The following is a 16,251-nucleotide window of genomic DNA, read 5'->3' on the forward strand; positions in this document are numbered from 1 at the left end:
GTAGTTAATGAATTAGGGGGCAGTTCTTTCTCAAAGTGGTCATGTCAGGTGTTGAAGAGAGTATGTATGAATACTCTTGTTACTAGGTAACGCTCTTATTATCAATCCATCATTTTTTTCCCTTCACGTCCTAAATCCTCTCTCAGTATCATTATAACTGCTTGTGTTAATATCGTATGCACAAAGTGCAGAACCGGCGTGCAGGGAAATGGGTGACCAATGACACAAGCATCAGCACTACTTCCCGGGGGGGGGGGGGGCAGTCATATGTCAACAAGTTTTTCTCCGTGTGCAAAATAACCCCCTAAACAAGTTTTTCTCGGGCTTTATTACACATTTTGGCCCCTAAACAAGTTGTTGCCAGAATATGACCTGGGAAAGGAGCTTGGGGAAAAAACATACCCTAAACACGTTTGGCTAGTCTTAAAAAAAAAGCTTTGGACAAAAACATACCCTAAATACATTTGACCCTGCAATTGACCATTGACCAGTCTTTCAAAACTACCCCTTTTTTTGAAAATCAGTGTTTTTGATACCATTAACGAGTGCACGTGCGGCCCGCGTCCAAAACTGAAAAAACACCCCTTTAAACGCGTTTTTTTGGTCACGCGTGTGTACAGCAATATATTTGACTGGCCCCTCGGCACTACTTGTGAAATCCCACATTAATTTCGAGACGAGATTGAGTGTACCTAGTGTGGACTATAGATGTACCAGCATGGACCTATAGTGCTGCCCAACTTTGACAAAAGGAAGCAAGTGACACATCAGTCAAACTTGAGTTCTTGTTGTTTCTGGAACACCCTTTGAATGTTGCACGTTTGGGCAAAATTTGGGGAAGAAATGATCGTGCTATGGAAAGATATTGAAGAAAATATGCTGTTAAATTGCATTGACGCCTCTGTAAATGACAAACACACATTGCTCATTTACAACAAATTATTCTTTTGTAACTTGCTTCCTTTTGCCAAAGTATGGCAGAGTAGCACTCATACTTTTATTAATTCCCTCTTTTCTTTTCTTTTTTTTGGAAATAGTTCTATAGTCAGCATCCATGAATTAATGAAGAGGGGTATTAATCTTCCTTGTCTTTTCAACTTTTATGCATCTCTGATTTCAGAATATTTTTCATTAGTACAAATTAATTGGAGAATTCAATTTATATATATGCTATAGAATCATTGTCTGACTTGTTATGATATACATCTCATATGGGGGAAGCTTGACATTGACTTAACAAAATTAAAAGTTAAATGATTCATGATTCTGACATCATTTGGTGGATTTTTGCCAAACCTTTTAATAGTGATATTCCTTTGTTATTTGTAACAGTCCTTCACATTTATAATTTCGTGGAGCTCAATAAATTGCTCTCCTTATTTTTTTCGAGGAGCTCAATTGGGCTCCTCAAAATCACTCTCCTAGATTAGCTCAATTTAATACAAAACATGTATGTCAAATTGTAGATTTTCTTAAAATTGTAAATGCAATAGCTGTGTAGCTATTAATTAATCTGTGGTGAAACTAGGCCTAGGTCATTACGTTTACAAAATATCGCGCTCCTCTTAGTTAGTGTTAACAAAAAAAAATTTACTAAAAATTGCTAAAATTTCACATTTTACATCTTTAAATCCATAAAATGGTCATCTAATTTCAATAATTCCTTGAAATTATTTTGATGTAGTTGGAAACTACTGAAAAGAATGAAGAATATTCACCTATTTCTTGACTGATTTATGGTGTTAAACTCGGTAAATATTGTAGTCCCACATGTAGATTTTCATGGTGTTGCAACATTAACTGAAAACGATTGTTGATCGTTTGATCGGTATTGATCGTTTTACACTTGGTCAACACTATGAAAATCTACATGTGGAACTACAATATTTACCGAGTTTAACACCATAAATCAGAGTCAAGAAAGAGGTTTATATTCTTCATTTTTTCGGTATTTTCCAACTAAATCAAAATAATTTCAAGGAATTATGGAAAATAAATGCCTATTTCATAAACATAAAGATGCAAAATGTTAAATTTCTGCAACTTTTGGTGAAGTTTGTATTTTTTTAAAATAAGGAGCTTGATATTTTGTTCTTATATTTTTAGGAGCGCTGTAGGAGCGCCGGCGCGATCGCGCTCCTCAAAAATGGAAGTTCTGTTATAACCACCTATCAGGGTGAATTTCCTTTTCAACTTATTTACATGCCCATGGGATTTTTGTGTATTATTTGGTGCCTATTTGCAGCAAAATCATGTTAAGAAGAATAATAAGGGATAGCCTAGTCCAAAATTTAAAGTAGGTTGAAATGAGGCTCTATCATAACTCTCAATCTCAATCTCATTGATATACATGGAAAGGAGAAAAAAAGACCCCCCCTTTATGAAGCATATTTTAAGAAAGTGTAAGAGAACAAACAGACAGAGGATGCTGCTATTTGTCTGATCTCAACCTTGATTGTTGCTAGGCAACGGGATGACATCACATGCTGATTTTGTAGTGGTAGAAAGATAGAGGGATGGCTAAAGAATGAGAGGGGGGCGCAGAAGCATCACAGAATGTGAAGACATCCATGATGTCGGCAAGTGGGTAGAGATGGCACAAGCAAGTCCCGGGTCCTGTAACACATAGGATAGCGATTAATCGTACGCTTGATTTTCATGATTGATTGTACATAGTAGTCAATGGAATCAATTGTAAAGATATTCTTCTTTGATGGTTGCTAAGCTATGCGTTATGGGCTCCTGGGGCCTGACATTAGACATGACATTTGGTTTGACCCCTTGAATGGTACTTATACCTTTAGTAAATGAAATTATTGTCATTCATTGGAAAGTGTTTTTAATATTGAGAGAGACAACAAACATTTTTGCACTATTGGTGTTTAATCTTATTCCATGTATTTATTCTACCTTCATGCAGTCTTGCAAGAACTTTTATTCAGTTTTGTTTATGAAACTGAATAAGAATAAAGGTGATTTGTTTGAATAATATCTTTCTTGCGGCTCACAGTTGTTTCCTTCCCCTGATGACTTAACTTATTTCATTTTTTTTTAAATTTCTACTTTCCCCCAATAAGAATTATCATATTTGCAAGGGCAAGGTTTTAAGTGAGATTGTCAAATGCCAATGTTCATCGGCTTTTCTGAAGTAACGTTAAATCCTTTGAGTGGTAAGGTTTTAATAGATCTCCCCCATAAGCTTTTTCTCCCCTCTCATTTATCAATAGGTGGTTTCAGATCGCCTCGAAGTTCGTCAGTTCCAGGTATTTTGGAAATGTGAAAGCAAATTACGCGTAATCTCTCCGAAAGAAAATACCCGCTAAATAGTAGGTACTTGTAAAAAATTACGAGATTTTTCGCGGGGATTTTTCCAACGTCGCAGGTATTTTGGCAATGTGAAAGCAAATTACGTAAACTTTTAGCACAGCATGTAGTAGGGCGCGGGCACCGTGGGTGGCAGCAGCTGAGCTGGCGATTTTGAATCTCGCGCCTTGCTTGCTTATCAGACCGTATACTGCGCATGCTCGTAACTTCAGGAACTTATCCCGAAGGGTATGTTTTCATGATTGTTTAAATGAGATATCCAACTTTTTTTCTCCCTTTTCATCTTACCCGGCTTTCACAGAAAGAAGATATTGCACTGATCCCTGGCTATTTATCGTTACATCAGACCGCCCTCCACCTCACCATCAAGTGGACACCTAACCAGCTTATGAATGGAGGAGGAGTGGAAGAGACGGAGACAGAGAGCGAAAAAAGGTAATCCATCTTTCTATCATTCCATCCCCTTTTCCCCCTGAATTTTTGTATACCAAAATCAAAGTTATCCCACTCTCTAAATTCCTTAAGATTGAAGTGGATTGCAATCAAAATTGGATTAGATTTATCAGACTGATCTTATAGTAAAGTGTTTTTTGCCTGAGGATACAAAGCGCTGCTATTTTTACCCTGGCTTTAGCTCGAGCTACCATCACGGGCGCTCAGTGCATGCAAGGAATTAATCCTGCCGGGTACCCATTCACCTCACCTGGGTCGATTGCAGCACAGTGTGGATAAATTTGTTGCTGAAGGAGAAAACACGCCATGACTAGGATTGGAACCCACGACCCTCTGTTTGAAAGGCGAGAGTCAGAACCATTATACCACGACGCGCCCACAAGATTTATTTGATTGAAACTTTTGATCGAATTTTGCATTGGTCCGTGACCACAGTTTATTAGATTGACTTTCAATCTACGGAATTTAGAGGGCATATCCAAATAAAATTAGGAAAAGAGAATATTAAACAAATCTGAATCAAATCAAATGAAAATTTTGGCAATTCATTCCAGGTGGGTGTTTTAATAAAGCTGTTCGTAAGTTAAGAGCGACTTTAAGAACGACTGGTGATCCTTTCTTGTGGTAAGTGGTATGCACCAAAATGTTCATTGACAATGGTTTAGCACGTAAGAAAGGTTCACCAGTCGTTCTTAAAGTCGCTCTTAACTTACGAACAGCTTTATGAAACGGCCCCCAGTACTAAAGTCAAGATTTTTTAATTGTAGCAGGAATTTCTATATTTGCTAATTAAGAAAGTAGCATTTAGGGGGGTGTATGTGTGTTTAAATCCCTGGGAAAGATGTTTAAAAATGAATTATTGCACTTGAATGAGGAATGATTTATAATGGGCTTTTTAAACAATGTATCAACACCCAGGAGGTTTGCTTGATGAAAGTAGGATGGTGTGTGGGCACTTGTGTGGGAATAAAGGCGTCGTTATTCACACTTCTTCTGATTATATGTTATAATGATGTTGGAGCTGTGACGTTTTTGCTCAGATCGGGTTTTTCCCTTATTGGAGCAGCATTGAGATGTTACCATCTGTCCTAGTTGCTTTTTGTTTCTTTTAAAAGTAAAATCCACCCCAATGATAAGTATATTTCAACAATTTGAAAAACACAAAAAATCATACAATCTGAACACGCAGTATTTCTTTAAAATTGGATGTAAAATGAGTAAGCTTTGACATTTCAAAGTTTGATTTTTTATCTTACAAAACAGTTTGTTTGCCTCTGTTTACAACAATGGTCTTATATGAAATGAATGAACTGATGGTGTCACTCGTTGACCTTTTCTTTTTAAATCCTTTTTTTTCAATATGATGAGAGATTCAAATGTTTCATTCTTTAAAAAAATGATAATGAAAAAGCCATCAACTGAACAATGATAAGTCGCAATAATGGTGATTTCACATGTTCAAGAAGGGGCAAATCTTGTTTTATAGAATTACCTGTTCTTCGAGCGTACTAGTACTTCAAGTTAAAGGAGAATGAAACCCTTGAAACCAGCTGAATCCATATCAAAGAGAAAAATCAAAGAAACATATTGTTGAAAGTTTGAGGAAGATTGAATGAATAATAAGAAAGTTATGAGCATTTGAATATTGAGATCACTATTGCCATGTAGATCCTCCCCTTGGCAATGCGACCAAGATCTGTGATGTCACACACGTACAACTCCCTCATTGCTTTAGTACTTATTTCACTTATATTCTCACTTTTATAGAATCTATCACAAGGTGAGGTGTTCTCTTTATGAGAGGACAAGTACAGAGGTTTCACAACATTATATCATTGATGAATCGTTTGTCATATGATTAGAATGAACAAAAAGAGATGTTTTGGGGTATATTTTCAGTGTCCAAAAGGGGAGAGTTGTTCATCTGTGATATCATAGATCTTGGTTGCGTTGCCAATGAGAGGATCTCCATAGCATTAGTGATCTCGACATTCAAATGCTCATAACTCTTCTATTGCTAGTCCTATTTTACTCGAACTTTTGTTGATCTTATTCTTTGATTTTTCTGCTTTCACAAAAGCTAACTTGCTCCAAGAGTTTCATTCTCCTTTAACTGTTTGGCCTCCAATGTAATGCAACCTCAATGAGTGAGTTCATATGCAGAGATTGAAAAATTACTAGACCGCAAGGACTGTCATTTAATTATCTTTTAGATATATTTTAGGATTAAATCACCATGATTAAAATGAAAAATATCAGCACAATTGTTTTATTATTGCCAGCACATTAAGAACATCACTTCCTCAGTATAGAAAACTAATTTGGTTTTATAAATGGGGGGGGGGGGGGGGGGGGATGGTATGAACTTAAACTCAAAAGTACAGAGATAGTAAATTCATGAATTAGATTGTGTGTGTTGTATACCAGCGCTTTCAGAATTGTTTTCCTCCTGTAATGAAATGACATACGTTGAAATGGCATGGATGTCTTATAGCATATCACTTCCCTCTCACATTTATGCATCCAGGCATAAATTGTAAGTTGGCTACATATTAAAGTCTGCTGTCAATCACAAGGTGAAAATGGCCAATTGCAATAATTTCTCCATGCACTTATTGTTTTATATAGCAACTGTCAATCAGACAATTAATTTTAAAATTTGTATTTGATCACAAATTTTTGTGTTGCTGGTCCCAGACATGGGTCAGGATAGTTTAGGAGGCAATCATTTCCATCAGATGTAATCTATAAAAATTTTGGCCACATAAAGCAATGGTTTGAAATCACTGAATTGCAAAATTGCCTTGAATGATCATGGTTGCATGTTCGTTTTGTGGGGAGAAAAAGAGCAGGTTTCTCAAATTTGTAACTGCTCTTGAAACTTTGTATCACAGGGCTGTGGTAGCTATCATAGTAGAAAAGGAGCTATATCATTAATTATTTCCTTTAGAAATATCCTACAAATGATTGTACAAATGTTTGCAATCATTCGCAAAATTACAATGATCAGTCGTTATCATTTCGTTAGTGATTTTACGATCCGACCCAACCCTAGTTTTTGGTCAAATTTTTGAAATTCATATTTTTGCATATTCTGAAAGCCCTTGATTCACTCTCTTGATTTGCCAAATTTCAGATCAAGATTCAAATTATATAACAAATTAGGGCATGTTTAAATGTTTTACGAACCGGCTCAACCCCCTCCTTTGATTTTACGCACTGGCTCTAGCCATTCTTTGTGTATTATAAAGTCTCTGGAATGACGCGCACAGGTCAAAGAACTGACCTAGATGCTGCGCATATGTGGTTTGCGCCTCTAAGAAAAATGCGCATGGCAGAAATGATTCTACAAAATGGCTCAAACTGCGATTTGTGATGCTACATGTACAAAACAGTGTGCATGGTGCACTTGATTTTACGAACTGGCTCAAACAACCCTATTTTGGGGGGAAAATAGCAGCTTCTGAAATGCATACATGCATTTCATTTCAAATGTTGAAAGAATGATATGAATTGCAGATAAAATTTTGTATATTACCAAAGAGTAGAATGTATGCTTTAAATCGGTATAAATAATTGATCCGGTTTCTTTCAACGCGCTAAGTTACGAGCGTCTGAAAAACATCCAAACCTTGAACACGATTATCTCGAAATCATGTTATGGAGACAAGCCGAGGCTTGATCCAGTTTGTAAAATCACTGACGATTTATGAATGCTCACTTTGTCAAAATATTAACCCTTGATTAATCTATGTTGATCACAAACATTTGTATCGAGGGCCAAGGTAACATTTAATCACTGGGGTCAGGGGGCGGGGGGAAAAAGTGCCATGCTGTATAGGGTCTGTGCTACATGTAGGCTCAGTAATAATGTTAGCAACTAGTTCGCAAAAGCCAATAATTATATTTAATGCAGTCATAATCATTGATTTAATAATGATTTTCAAGCACATGTTAAATTTAGAATTACAGTACAACATATATATTTGCTAATAAATGAGGTAGATCAAGAGAAAGATTAATTAAAAAGGCATGAAATTTCCCCTTCATTTTTCCTGATTCTTGCAAGTGTGCAATGTGTAATTGATTGTGCATGCATTACTTCTGAGCATTCATGCAGGGATAAAGATAAGAGGCTGAGAGAGAGAGACTTAGCATACAATGTATGTTATGCTATTTTAGACAATACATTCATGACTTTTTCCAATTACTTTGTGATTTGTATGAGCGAAGGACTCTTTTAAGAGTGACGTCAGAACATTCGTGCCATAAAGAGAGAGAAATAGAAAGAAAGACCTTGTTACGATCTATTTTTGAAAATTAATTTATGAATTGAACACTGGTGTAAAACACTGGATGTGTTGTCAACTGGTGCTATTTTTAACACAGAATTGTTAATAAAGCATGCATGAAACAATAAGAACATGATCATGAACAGTTTTTTTTAATGGAAGGGCTTGATACCACACATTAAAAAAAGAAGAAAACAGTCCTTGAAAAATGAAATATTATAATAGATGGTTTTCATTTCAACCTTATTGAATTTGCCTAAGGGATAAATTTGGAAGAGAAAGGGATACGTGCGAGGGGGAGTAAAATGGGAGAAGACTCATGACATTCAGCAAAGCAATAAATTTATTCGAAGAGGTAAAGGTGGGAGCCATAAAAGACACCTATTTTTAGACCGTAGCTGGTGAATTCTGTCAATATTTTTTTTTTGTCTGCACCAAAGAAACTCATTTGAATTTCACCATATGTTCAGGCTATTCTCAGTGCATATCCTGAACACGTTAAGGCAATCTTTATCAATTTCAAATCAATGGTATGTTGTTGCCTTTGTCAGAAAAGTAGGATTCACTCGAAGCAGGCGGTATCATTGTTGGCTTGATGATTATATTCATATTTCTGACATTATTTCCTTGCAGTTTGACAATCATATTATCATGGTTACATAATAATATATGTGTCTGATCTTTCAAAAAAAAAATCTGCTCATAAAAATTTAACGAGTCTATCTGGTAGAATATTTATCATTGTTTGTTATGGCTTATCAGCTAGACTGGAAGAAAATCACCATTGCAGGACAAGATAATGCAGGATAATGAGACTAGTTATGAAGGGTACAGAAGAAAAATAATAATGCAAATTGATTGATTTTCCATGGTTTTCAAATGTACTTACTGTTCCAATTAGAAAGTGAGGAACTTTATAAGCTTTGGATGGAGAAAAGCAAGATCTTGAGTGTCATCCTCGGTAAAGTGTCACTTATTTGGCAGCCACAGGGGAGCTTTAAGGTTTTCATGAGTTGGTAATGATTGTTCCGTATATGGAACGCTCTCTAAGGAGAAAATTAGGACAGCCTAATGAGCAAAGCATCCTGTGTCTCAACTCTGGATTGATCAGGGCAGAGTCACATTTCCAAAGCTTTAGTCTTTTTGTAGTGTACCAAACGGATATGTCATGTCTGTGCACAGTGCCCCTTATTTGCATAGACACAACGTGCACGATTAAAAAACGAGACACGGGGGGTGTAAGTATGACTAAGAGTCGCACTTAAATACCGAGTTGCGTATGGTATGAAAGGCTTGACCGCATTGGTCAGATCGTGTCATAAGGACGCGCACAACTGCGTATCAATAAAATCGCGCGTTGCATATCGTGTACGTGTCGGCATTTAAGTGCGACTTAAGTCATACTTAAATCTTTGTGAAACACCCCCAAGGTATTATGCAAACTTTCAATTTGAAATTAAAAGATGGATATGCATTCATCAATCCTTGTCTAAATAGAGAAAAGTAACTTTCAGGTATGTTGTGTACTGTGGAATAACCAGCGTGCAGTTGTATGGTACCACCGTTGCTTCATTTCGATTTGCAGAATGATTTTGTTTATTATAATCAGTGGTGAATCCAGGTAGGTGCACATGCGGCCTTTGCCCCCCCCCCCCCCTTTGAGAACCATAAAAAATATTTGTTGGTCAAAAACGTCATGCATATCGCAAGTGAGGACACCCTTTTTTGCTCGTCAAATTTTTCCTGACATAAATCAACATTAATTGGGAATGAAGGACCTCTGATTTGGCTTGCTAAATTTTTTCTCTTCTAAAATGCCCCCCCCCCTGGAAAATCCGGGATCCACCCTTGATTATAATCAAATAATTGTTAAAATATGATTTTATTTGCTTGGAAAACCGTATTGTGTGTTTTTCCCCCTCTTTTTCTGTGATTTGATGTGCTGTTTATAGTACATGTAGATGATAGTCATAAATATTTGAAGTGTGCTTGCATAGATCTATCAATAATTGCAAAATTGTCTCTGCAGCAATAGTGCAGAAACAATTGAAGATGTGCTTAAAAAAAAAAAAATTAGCGTATAAATAAGCCAATAATATTGGAGAATGTAGATAGGTCAAATGATAGAATAATGTGCCTTTTTTTTGTGCATTTTCAATATTTTGATCTATTCTATCACCATTAGATATGAACCCCTTGAACCATGCAGAGAGGGCTAGGGGGAGGGGGGCGGGGGGCGGGGGTGAGTTAATAACAATTGTCTCTTGACTTTGATTGGGTTATAATCTTTTAAACTCCTCCCCACCTCCTCAATACAAGTACCTGTTGCCTACTGGAATAGGGGTTCTGTACAATTACAGAATTCAGTACACCGGTAGGTGGTAGTCACTTGATGAAAATTATGTCAGCTACTGTATCTTAAAGTACGAGCAATTGATCATTTTCGAACATTGTTTGCCACTTACTTAAGTTGCATTCGATTGTGCGATTGAAATCATTTTTCTTTGCATGGATTTATCGGTCAGACAATCATTAATCGTTGACGAGTTTGGGTTACGTCCCTTTGAATAAATTCAATGTCAGTCTATCGGCAGAATTGATGGCATTATCAATAGGCGGCAACGGAGAGGGGGGGGGTGGATGGATACTGGTGGCAGGCATGCCCCTTGAAATTTTCAAAGTTTGTACAGCAGCTTGTGGGAAAGCGTCGTCTTTCCCCCTGGTGTGATAAAGAAAGCTAACGAAATCGCTGTGTCTGGCATTACTCCATCTTCATTCTCCCACTGAAGGAGAAGAAAAGCAAAAGTGCATCTTAGTTGAATGAATAATTATATTAACAATAATAATATATGTGAATTATAAAGCACCGGATTCTCTCTGTAGAGTACCCAAGGTGCATAAAGAATATCTATTTAGATGTACTGACATCCGACAGTTAAGATTTGAGGCTTGTACCAGATTATCCCTCCTCCTTCCTCTCCTTATCCCCCTCCCCCCCCTCTTTATCCCCCTCCCCATGCATGTTGTAGAAGGTGCCAATGCAATGAAGTGTTCTTATGGTTGTTGCCATTATTTTAAAATGTGCTATATATATATATCCCTTCACCCCTGCTTCCGTAACTTTATAGGCATTTTGATTCTCTCGTCATGAGATTAAGGAATGGAAGAAGAAAAATGTGAGTATGTCTGTAAAACAAACAACAAGGTTTGGGGTATATTATATCTTAGACTTTTAATATTCCATTAAGGGTGTTCAAATTTATTGTTTGGTGGAGGTACCTTACTCTTTGGGGAAAGTTTGGTGGTTTGGGGGTTCACTTCTTAACTTATCACAATATTCCTCCTGCACTCCAAAATGTCCCATTTTTCTCTGGTTAAGCTTTCTGCATGGTAGAAATTAAATTGGTGATGGGTATGAATGTCTAAAGCACCATTTTCTACATTTTCTGTAACTTTTGGAGTTGTTTTAATGGAGCCTATAGGGAGTGGTGAAAGGAAGTCTAACTCTAACTTTTTTATTAATACTCACTCAATGTTGATTTCTTCTCTGAAATTTTCTATTCAAATGAGATTTAGATAGATGGTATCCTATTCATCCTTCTGTTCAAAAGTAGTACGAGTATTTACTTATTTTCTCCCTAGTTTTATACCCCTTTCATAAACCCATCCTCCAATTAGCCGCCTAAGAGTAATGCGGATAATTCAATAAAAATTGCGTTCACAAACTCCGAAAATAATCCGCACTATTTTTACGAGCGCCCGTCCTGAAAAAGGCGGATAATCGTCATGACAACTGCACACGCCCCCTCCGATGCGGTTGTGTTGGAAAAGGGTGACCTTGTGACCGCACCATAGCAATTATCCGCATTATTTGGAAATGCGTTCATAAAGTCAAAATCTGGTCCCGATGCCGCTATTATGCGGATAATTGCAGCATCAAAATAATGCGGATAACTCTGGTCCTCCTCCGATTTTACGACCAAATTATGCTGCTATTAGCCGCATAATTGGGTTTATGAAAGGGGTATTAGAGTACATGTACATGTAGATAATTAGGAGACAATTACACTGTAAGTGTCTCCTAATTATAGTTCACAATACATTTTATTTTTTGTAGTTTTACGATACGTCTAGGCTCAATTTTTTGCATCATTAAAGGTGTTCTGAAACATTTGAAATGCGTTATCCTAATTTGTCTTGATCAATGTTTGAATGCTAATGGCAAATTCACACAGATCTTACATGACTTTAAATGCCATTCTGAATGACAATCATAGACCCGCAAACAGACCTATTTTTATGTACATGCACTATTACATTTGTTTGTTTTCAGCAAAAGTGCATGATAGTTCACTCGACAAATTATAATAATAATGATAATATAGGTATATTTACACAGGGTAGCCGCTTCAGTTCTGAAAACTGTTCTCCCAGTGGGCCCTGCTATTATTACCATGGCTTTAGCTGGGCTGCCCAGGCACTTAAGCATTCAAGGAATTTCTTCCTACCCATTCACCTCACCTGGGTTGAGTGCAGCACAATGTTGAAAGATTTCTTGCTGAAGGAAATTCCGCCTTGCACTTTTGATTATTATGCATTTCATAATATGGCTCCTTTTTCATATTCCTTAAAAGCTTAGCATTATTCATTCTTATCCTTACATGCTTTTACACTAGCCTTAAATACTAAAGTTGTGTATATTGCCACCACTAAGAAATAAAAGCAGTATATAAACATTGCAAGGTTATCATTAATCAATATGATAATTACCAATTGTATTCAAGCAGCATTAACATGAAGTGCATTTCCATTTAGCTATTTTTCAAATTATTCCTTGAGAAAATAAAGAATAAATCCAATGGACAGCAGTTAATATTCTTCTGACTCTTGCCTGACAACATTTCCTGCTTAATATTTGCACAAACCTAACAATTGACCACACGTATGTTTGCTTTCACTTTTATTCAGTGCGAGACAAATATTAACCAGATTATTCGTAATATATAGTCATAGTTATCACACTGCATTCAAAATATACTGAAACTGCACCTTAACCTGTATTTATATAATAGTGTTTGGGGAAAGTTTGGATATATTAACACTTAATAACATTAACACACTCTAATGTTTTAAGCTATTATGCATGATTTCACTAATACTCTGGAACTCTTTGGTTTTGCTTTATACAAATGTGTAGTTGTAGATAATAGTATAATGTTTAAAGCAACATATTACAACAACAAGTGAAGTATTAGCAACGGGGATATGGCATTATAATATTGAACAGTGAAAAGGTGCCATATGAATTAGATATCATGTTAATATCATATTGATATCTTTATTATGAGTACAATTATTATTCAACATGCTTATACTACCCTTTGAATAGAAAATCAGCTAGAAATTTTAAAACCATCCTCTCCCCTGCAGTATTCTTTTAGAATCATGGGTACTTGGCATATTTCTTGATTTATCATATTTTACAGCAATTGTGACATTACAGGCTATAAGAGGATGTAGTATCATTTCTGCTCTCTTGTTAGTGTCCTTAAATAGAATCCACTCTTGTAGTCGACTAATTAGATTCATTCATCTTGATGTGAAAATCCTTCAATGTAAGGTCATGACTTACTGATATCAAGCAAGGAAAGCCTTTCTTATTTATTTTTTTTAAATAAAGTTTGATTGTTCAATAGTGAGAGAGTTGGTGCTTTTGATGTTGAATTAGTTTGTCATCTAGAAGGAAATGACTACATTTATTGATGAAAGGTTGTAAATTTCCAATACAAGTAGTAATTTTTTTAAAGCAAAATTTATTTAGAGGTTGGTAAAATATGCAAAGTATAAACATTGAGTGTTGTGCATGTGGGTGTTGTATAAAGAACCAGTCGTGTGAGGAACCAATGACATTTAGTTTCATGCGTCTGAACTGTGTGTATCTATGTGGGTAGATGTGTACAGAAATGACAAGCATTGCATAGACTGTGGCGGTTGATGGGTGATCATTTGAATTATTTTACAAAAACAGGTCACTGGATAGCATGAGTGGGTTATCAAATCCTTTCTCGCATTGATATTTTCATAGAATTCATACAATTATAATACCATCTAAAGAAGAGCTAAAGAGCTTAATATCAAAGGCCATCCATGGTCTTGTAAGCTGTGTTGATCATGGCCACAATTCCACTTTTGTATTCCCTTTTTAATTTTTCCCATTTGAACTGAAATATAAATATGTGAAAAGTGTTTGCCCTAAAAATATCAAAATTTAAGGCCTGAAAGTTTTGAGTGAAAGAGAAATTAGATGAACGTCAATTTGAAAGTATACATCATTGAATAAACTGTTGAGCCATGAAACCGGGTGGTACTTTTGAAAGTGGATAGGAATAGCATAATTCAGTTTGCAATGGGTTAATAATGATAACAAGTTTCACTTTCAGTGGCATATCTTATTCAGTGTTAACATAACATTTTTTACTTCTAATTGATGTTTACTTTTAGAGGGTCTGAATGATTAAGAAATGACAGATTTCTTTAAATATGGATTTTCAAGAAGAGGTGATAGAGATGGTGAGAGAGAGAGAGAGAGTGGGAGTGAGAAAGAGGAAAGGTAGGCGGAGGGTGAGGAAACGGGATAAAGCGTAAGAGTGGAGCCAAATTTGCCAAAAAGATTGGTGTCATGCAACACTTGTTTCACATGTCTATTTATAATTGCCAATATTGTTCAAACGTTCTTCTTGCGATGATAATGTATTAATAATGTATTCTGATTTCTTATCTTTATGTAAATATGATGTATTTGACATCAATTCCATTAGCCGTTGTGCCTGTGTTTAAGAAGTCCTTGATGTATATGTACAATGTTATTATCGATTAGATCATGAAAACAAATGATGATTTTACATACTTACATGTATGTTTGATTGTCATCTTTTTCATTAAATTTCTCTTGTTTGTGCTACTCAGAATTGTTATGTCTTTAAAAAATCTATCCATCACGAAATGCCTCAGAATGTTATTGAAATGTACATCAGTGTCACTGTAGAACAGTTTATGTCAAGACATGACGGCTGTGTTTACGTCATACATTGTTGTCTGCAAGCCTGTATCTGTCATAATTGATACTCATCGTAATAAAGATGTACTTATAAAGAACTGTTGACGTATTGTACAATAAGTAAGATGTTTTGTGATAACATAAATGATAGATATCACAGACAGTTAATGAAGGATTTTTTAATTTATGAATGAAAACTTCCAGATGCATCATAGTATGGATGACGCAAGTTCAATCAGAAAATAATATTTGCACATAAACAAATGCTGATGCAATAACATAAATCATGTTGACTGATGCATGATTTCTATACAGTATTTGAAGTGTATCAATGTATGTTTAGGAGCACTGAAGTCACTTTTCATTTCATTTTTTTCCGATCCCATACATGTATGTCAGGGGAGCAAGATGTAAATTATCCACAACCCACATTTGGTTGGAAATGGTCCATGTTCAGATTCAGATTCTATTTATATCTATAAGTTTGTTAATTTAGCAGTTTTTATATGTTTTTCCTCCCCTGAAATTCAGTTTTCACCAAAGCTCTCCATTAAACCATATACCTTATTGACCTTTTATCACATCAAAGTAAAGTGCATGCTAAAAACTGTTCATATTTCTATCTCCATCATTGTCATTACCTCCTAACTTTTATGACTTTAACCTTTTCATTTAGAAAAAGCTCTAAAACCATAATGCACAGGTAGAGAGTGAGGGATATACAATATACCAGAGCACCCACTTTGAATGAATCGTGTTCTTTTTATTAAACACATGGTTACTTTGCCTTAATATGCCTTATAACATCAAAATGGGATGATTACAGTAAGATTAATGATTATGTATGATGATGATGATGATAATAATTATGATGATGATGATGGTGATGATAATGATGATGATGATGATGATGATGATGATGATTTATGATGATGATGATTGAAGATATTGATGATGATGCTGATGTTTGAAGATGATTGATGATGATGATGATGAGGATGATGATGAGGATGATGATGATGATGATGATGATGATTGATGGTGGTGATGATGATGATGATGATGAGGATGATGATGATGATGATGATGATGAGGATGATGATTGATGGTGGTGATGATGATGAT

The 16,251-nt window shown here is 35.7% G+C and overlaps 1 protein-coding gene across 1 annotated transcript in view; it reads left to right on the top strand.

Annotated features, from left to right (window-relative positions):
- The window catches only part of LOC129281210 (small G protein signaling modulator 2-like), a 63,303-nt gene that overhangs the window by 18,397 nt on the left and 28,655 nt on the right, over nucleotides 1-16,251 (top strand). Inside the window, exons 6-7 of the mRNA XM_064095607.1 lie at nucleotides 3,626-3,759; nucleotides 11,198-11,245. Of these exons, the coding sequence (XP_063951677.1) occupies nucleotides 3,626-3,759; nucleotides 11,198-11,245 (182 nt within the window). The remainder of the gene's footprint in view (nucleotides 1-3,625; nucleotides 3,760-11,197; nucleotides 11,246-16,251) is intronic.

Source organism: Lytechinus pictus, chromosome 2 (genome assembly GCF_037042905.1).
Source record: "Lytechinus pictus isolate F3 Inbred chromosome 2, Lp3.0, whole genome shotgun sequence".
Classification (NCBI taxonomy): domain Eukaryota; kingdom Metazoa; phylum Echinodermata; class Echinoidea; order Temnopleuroida; family Toxopneustidae; genus Lytechinus; species Lytechinus pictus.